General features: G+C 37.9%; 1 protein-coding gene across 1 annotated transcript; it reads left to right on the top strand.

Annotated features, from left to right (window-relative positions):
- Positions 1–2952: 2952 nt before the first annotated feature.
- LOC149243293 (glucan endo-1,3-alpha-glucosidase agn1-like) lies at positions 2953–4155 on the top strand. The gene has a single exon (XM_089371169.1). It carries the CDS (start codon positions 2953–2955, stop codon positions 4153–4155), a length of 1203 nt encoding a protein of 400 aa, XP_089227295.1.
- Positions 4156–7436: the final 3281 nt, after the last annotated feature.

Here is a 7436-nt window from a genome sequence, read left to right as displayed (position 1 = left end):
ACCAAGTGACTTTGACAACTTAAATGATCAAACCTAAAATTCTATAATAAATAGAAAACCTTATATTAATTAAACAAAATCAATTTAATTAATAATAATTTCCAATTTACATATAACCATTCATGTTTATAAACCATAACAAACAGGACTATCATATTACAATCCCATAACCATAAAATAACCAAAGTAAACATAAAATAATACAATTGAACACAATCCCATAACCATAAAATAATCAAAGTAAACATAAAATAATACAATTGAACACAGTTAAAAATTCATAACCGACCACCATGACGAAGTTAACCTATGTATTAAAAAAATGGTAAACCGATTAAAAAGTAAACGAATTGAACATCAACAACCCATAAAACCATCACAAAAATTAAAATCCACGAATATAACCCTAAGATCGAGGTAGTATCCCAGGAGCTCCGTCAAGTCTATTATAATTACATGAACGTAGACTTTTTCAGTGAAAATGCACAGGATGTCATATTGAATTCATTGTTTTTGGCCATTAAAAGGATGACCACATGAGTCCCCAAACCATGATCAAGTTGGAATTGGATGTGGACAAGTAAACCAATAAGAATATGACCGCACACTACCATGGGTTCCAGATTTTATGAACACCAAGTTGGACCTCATTTTCCAAGGATTTTTGTACCTCAAGGGTTTTTGTACCTGGATAAAGTCTTAAAGTAAGATGGGATCAAGATTACAAATCCTGGTAACATTATTATCTGACCAGTTTGAATTTAATAATGTGTATGGTAGCATTATTATCTGAACATTTTGAATTTAATAATGTGGAGAGGACAATAATATTTTGGGGTTGTGTGAAACCACATGTGATAAAGCACTAAAAATATAAATAAAGGATCACATCCTATTCCAAGGTCTTCTCTTGCCGGGTTCCAGCAGAGCTCGTGTAGCGAGAGACATCTCAGGGTCCTGTAATTGGTAGAGGTCTTGGGTTAGAAACCGCCTAGGACCAATACGTGCAAAACATCTATGTGATTTGTTTTGGCTTAAAGCCGAGATGAATATGAAGCCTAATATTCTAATGGGGAGGTACGATTTCAGGCGCCTGCTGGAGCAAGGGGCGTTTGGCCTATTGGTGTACATGCACTAGCTGTAGATTAGCTGTAGACTTAGACTAGCTGTAGACTAGTTATGTTGGTGTACATGCACCTAGATTAGCTCTAGTTAACTTATTGCTTGCATGCATGCGGCACTGCACACTTAGCTTTAGTTAGCTTTAGTTAGCTGCATGCACAACTAAGCTTAACTTAGTTGCTTTTGTGTATTTATTCTAAACCTCATAATGTAGAATTTACTTTTCATTCTTTCTCAATTCTTGCTTGCTTTCTTCGTTCTCTTGCAAGCTTGTTATTGTTTTACAGATCTAGATCTATCTGTGTATCTCAAAATCTTACATGGTATCAGAGCACAGGGATTTGTAATCAGTGCACAAGCAATTTTATTTGCAGGTTCAGAAGATTGAAGCAACAACAAAGAATGGAGTCTAAATTGGATTTTCCACAATCGGCAATTCTCACTCCATATAATTATTTCGAATGGAAGCCAAAGATTCAACTTCATCTCAGAAGTAGAGGCTTATTTCGAATAACCTTGGAAACGGAAGTTGAACCAACATCGGCAGTGGAGAAATCAAGATATTTCAATCGCATGGACGAGGCCTTCGGCACCCTATGTTTATCTATTTCTCCGGAACTGCTATTTCATGTTGAATCATGTTCAACTCCAAATGAAGTATGGAAAATTTTGGAAGAATTGTTTGGAAAACAAGATGAAATGCAAGGTCACATTCTCGAAAATGAGTTAAACTCATTAGATCCGAGAAACTTTGAGAACATTCAAGATTTTTTCACAAGGTATAAAGCTTTGTTGGTGCAGCTGAAAGGATGCGGGATCGACAAATCCAAGCAAGAAAGGCAGTTGATTCTTTCCATTTTATCAAAACTTGGTCCAGAGTATGCAGTATTCGTTTCTACATTCCACACAGTCAGATCTGCAACTGGTGCAGATTGGAAGCCTCCCTCACTGGATACTTTTATTCAGTCTTTGATGCATGAGCAAGATAAGCTCATCAAAATGGGCACACTTAAAAATTCCAAAGCGCATGCACTCACTGTGCATGCAAAAGGAAAGGCAAATCCTAGATCCCCCGATGGATCATCTGGCTCAAAGGAAAGGAAAGGAACGAAAGGAAAATCAATGTGCAATTATTGCCACCGTGGTTTTCATCCTGAATCTGCATGCATGAAGAAGACTATAGATCTTATGGCGCAGACACTCCAGCAATACAATCTTGAAGACCACATTCCTGAGAATGCTAAGAAGAAGTCTGAGGAAAAAGCACCCGATCCAAGAGAAAAAGCACGTCATCCAAGAGGTAACGGGCATGCTTTGATTGCTCTTCATTCTGCACCACAAGAATGGATCATCGATTCAGGAGCTTCACATCATATGGCTTCTTCAAAGGAATCCTTTTCTTTTCTACATGCATACTCAGGTCCTCCCATCCTCATGGGGGATAATTCTGCAGTTGCAGCAACTGGGCAAGGAAGAGTGCAATTCGAAGATGGAAGGTTTGAAAATGTCTTGCATACTCCAAGGCTTGCTGTGAATCTTCTCTCAGTGTATCAGATGACACACACAGGCAGCGGAAGGAAAGTGGAATTTACCCCAGATTCCGTGAGCATCTATGACATGCAAACCAATTTGAAGATTGCATCTGGCAAGGTAAATGATCAATCTCGTCTGTATACATTTTCTGATTTTGTTCCTCAAACCCCTGTTAGACCACCAGTTGTTGAACATCGAGATCAGACTTCTGCACAAAAATGGCGCAGCATGAGTGATATCTTTGATAATCCTGCCTCTATCCCTCTATTTGAGGAAAATCCGCAAGCACTCTTAACTATGGAGCCATCCATGCCCATGCATGCTTATATAATGCATGGATCTGATCCCCAAAATTATGCAGAAGCAAATGGGCATCCTGAATGGGAAGCTGCCATGCATGAGGAAGATAGCTCTCTCATTGAGAACGAGACTTGGGATTTGGTTCCATTTGACGAGGAAGAAGCACTGCTGGATTCTTGCGCGCATTCCTCTTTGAACGAGACCAGTGACCAAGAACCTGATAACGAAAACCAAGCCAGCCACCCCAACCAACTGACATTCAGAGGGAAGCAATTCTTCTCTTCTTGGTTGGGCAGCGAAGACTCCTGGTGGGCAGACTACGGCTATTCCTCAACGCTCAGCGGCTGGAAGGATGTGTTCACCAAAGCCGGAGGCAAGCCCAACTACTTCTTTGTGCCCTTTTTCCCTACCGACGGATCCCCAGGCGACGTGCAGGCCAAAATCAACCTATTCAACGATATTATAGATGGTCTCATGGCGTGGGACACTTCCGCCTGGCCTTACTACGATTCGGCGCTTCAGACGCCCTCCGGTGACAAGGACAGCAACTATCTGAAGGCGTGTAACGACAGAGGGAAGGTGTACATGGCCACCCCCAGCCCCTGGTTCTTCAAGGACACCCCGAGTTCCTGCCAAGTGAAGGGCAACTACAAGGGCCCGGGTCTCTGGCTCACCCGCTGGCAGCAAATCATAAGCCTCAACCCTCCCCTTGTCGAGATCGTGACGTGGAACGACTGGGTGGAGAGCTCTTACGTGGTACCTCCGCTCAGCGTGGCAGCAAGCGACGTGGCGAGCTTCACCCACCGTGCGTTCCTGGACCTGGGCGAGCATTACATCCGATGGTACAAAACGGGCAAGCAGCCCTCCGTGACTCAGGATTCACTCTACCTGTTCTATTATACGCACTCTAAGAACGCCAAAGCCACGGCGGACCTAAGCGATGACGTGTACGTGACTGCGGTGTTGACTCAGCCTGCCAGCGTGGTTTTGACCTCTGGCAGCGTTTCGAGGACATTTAGTGCTTCCGCAGGGATACAGACGTTTAGTATGAGTTTCAACGAAGGGCAACAGTCTGCGTCGTTGAAGCGCGGAGGAGCAGTGATAAAGAGCGTGAGTGGAGGCATCAAAATCACTAACAGCGGCATATCCTGCTACAATTTTAACGTCTATTTCACTTCCTGCGTGATCGACTCGGGGTGAAGATAGACTGCAGTTGTTTTTTTTTTATTTTTACTTTTGCATTATATTTTGAGGGGGGGTTTTCTTCCCACTGGGTTTTCCTTCTTTCCTCATTTTTTTATGCATTGTATATGGGTACCTAAAATGGCCGTGTTGCCGGGACTCATTCATTATTGCATCACATTCACCTAAGTTATGCTTAAGGGGGGGTATTGGTGTACATGCACTAGCTGTAGACTAGCTGTAGACTAGTTATGTTGGTGTACATGCACCTAGATTAGCTCTAGTTAACTTATTGCTTGCATGCATGCGGCACTGCACACTTAGCTTTAGTTAGCTGCATGCACAACTAAGCTTAACTTAGTTGCTTTTGTGTATTTATTCTAAACCTCATAATGTAGAATTTACTTTTCATTCTTTCTCAATTCTTGCTTGCTTTCTTCGTTCTCTTGCAAGCTTGTTATTGTTTTACAGATCTAGATCTATCTGTGTATCTCAAAATCTTACATGGCCAAGGTCTACCACACCCCAAACGCCCATATTAAAGTGGTAAAGTCCGCTAGTTTAATAGAGATTTCTATTTAATCTGCTCACCTGTGGCGTAGTAGACCTTGTCCAACGTCCCTTGCCGCAGCAGGGGCCCGAATCCGTACCTCCCCATCATAATATTGGGCTTCATCTTCATCTCGGCTGTAAGCCAAAACAAATCGCAAAGCTGTCTTGCATATATTGTGTCTGTACTGTTTCTCTAAACCGAGAACTTGCTCTTCGACATGCTCTCTATGCTGCGTGGTTCAATCTCTCCAGTCTGTTCAAGAGCGATTTCGAAGTTCACATCGTCTCAGCCTGCGTCGAGTAGAAGCTGTAGGAGATTGCGAGTTTGCTTGGTTTCAGATTCAAAAAGTGAAAGAATTTCAAGGTGAAAGCGCAGGGCTCCGAGAAGTTGTCTATTGATGCTCGTCGTGGTGGAGTTTCGTAGGACTGGCGATGATACAGTGGAATACAGTAAGCTCTGCAGCCAAGATCTGAAGTCAAGCTTCAAAGACAGTGACTGACATGGGATGGTGACAGTCAGCAGAATGAGCAGTAGACATTCCCTTTACATACATGTATCTCTTATACAGAGATAATCCGAAAGCAGTGATTAAAACGCTTATCTTCAATCTCCTTGTAGATAGGAAGAAGCTTTATGTGATTTCGATGGCAATGTCAAACACCATGAGAATGTATTTCTCGGTGATGATGTAAAAGCTGTTTCAATCGATATGTATATGATTTTACATGAAATTAAATGAAATAGTTTGATATTCATGTAATGCATATAGGTTAAATATTTTGTTCGAAAGGTTAAATAATAATGTTTATAAATTTGTTTATTTTTTTAATATAAATTTTAAAATACATCTTTAATTGATAGTGTATTATGAGTTACGTATTTTAATATTTATTATTGGTTTAATGATAATATAAATAATTAAATTATAAGTTTTATTTTATATATATTTTGAGAGAGAAGATTTTCACAATTGTTTATTGTGAGAAGATTCCTGGAAAGAATTTTGAATAAGATTTATAATCTATTTAACATTTTGGGTGGATATTTATCTATCATCATTGGTGGACACTTTACTTATCATCACAAAAGAGAATAGAATGGTGACAAACTAGTGTTAATAGGTCTTCTTATAGAGAGAAATTCAAATAGTCATTAAGATAAAAAGAATAAATTTAAATTTAATCAATGTAAGTCAAAGGTAGCTAATTAATTAAAATTTATTTAAGATTAAAATAATATATCAAGGTGAAAATCAAGTTAAACTGTTAAAAACAAATAATATAAGATATTAATAATTAAATAAATTTTCAAATGTATAGATCAATGATTAATTATTGAGATGTTAGGTAAAAAATAAAAATAAAAATAATTAAATAAGATGTTGAAAAGTCAAGACCAACTACTAAATAATTGAACATTTAAAACATTTTTGGAAGAAATCACGTTTGGCTGAGACCAACCAACTAGTGTGGTTCATCATCAGGACGAGATGAAGAATCAGATAGGTAAAATAGGAAGACAAGTCATCCTAACAACCAACCAATGGTTAAATAGGAACACATGTCATCCTAACAACCAACGAGTGTGGTTCATCATCACGAGGATGAAGGACCAGATAAGGGAAAGGGTTAAATAGGAAGACAAGTCATCCTAATAGCTATAAGGAAACAACTATATTTGACTCGGAGAGGAAAATGGAAATTTTTTTATTTTAAATAATTTTTAATAAGACTGACAATTTTTTATTTTTATTTTTTAATTAATTTTAAACTAATGAGAATTAATTAAATATTTTTTTAGAACTAAATAATATAAAATATATATAAAATAAAATTGGAAAAATAACTTTAGATTTTACTAGGAATAAGAATACATAAATAAATTATAAGGATTCTTTTCAATTTCGAGGGCTTTTATGATGATAAGAGAGTTTTAAAAAGGAACATGAGAAAGAATTTTAAATTCATCAAGACAAATAAGGTTCTTTGAATTAAAAGAGTGATTTACAATGGAAAACTTTCATAATCGGAGGTGGTTGGTATCATCTATGTGCTCCTTTAGGCGATATTTGAAGGGATGATGAGTTTTCCCAATATAAAACTTACCACATGTGCAGGGTATTTGGTAAATATATGAGCTCAGCATGGGGATATATTTATAATTGGCTGACCGGAATATCTTTCAAAGGGACCATTTATGAGCAAATTCTGAAGAAGTGTCCATACTCCTTTCTTTTGTGCTCCCTTGTTCATTCAGACTTGAGCAACATTTAGTCAAGTCGAACGTGTTAAATTTTCTTCTTGCTGTAAAAAAACAAGCGTAAAAATATGACAACTTTGTAGCATGAATAAACAAGAATCAAGAGACATGAAACACTATCAAAATTCAATAGGCTTGAATTCACATAACTTCTAAATATATAATGATTTTCCCATTACCCTATTACAAGTGCTTATGATTTCAATAGTACTTGCCATTAAGTTCTGAAAATATATTTATTAATCATAGAATTAAGCCTTAATTAAGTTTTTAATATCCTTTAATCCGAACTACGGAAAGTTGATATGTACGGAGGGGTAACATATGCGAGGTTGTAAAAAAAGAGGGAATAAAGGTTCTATCATATATATCATTCTTCTGCACATCGTTCCTCTCCGCTACAATACATATTGGTTGCATGACCATGTTTATGTGTGGATTCTCTGAATAATTGCCAAAATAATTGTCGAAAAGACTATTTTATAAT

Source organism: Pinus tabuliformis, chromosome 8 (genome assembly GCF_031772625.1).
Source record: "Pinus tabuliformis cultivar Carrire ecotype Pingquan chromosome 8, CPIR1, whole genome shotgun sequence".
NCBI classification, from domain to species: Eukaryota; Viridiplantae; Streptophyta; class Pinopsida; order Pinales; family Pinaceae; genus Pinus; species Pinus tabuliformis.
This window is presented reverse-complemented; position numbering and strand designations above follow the sequence as displayed.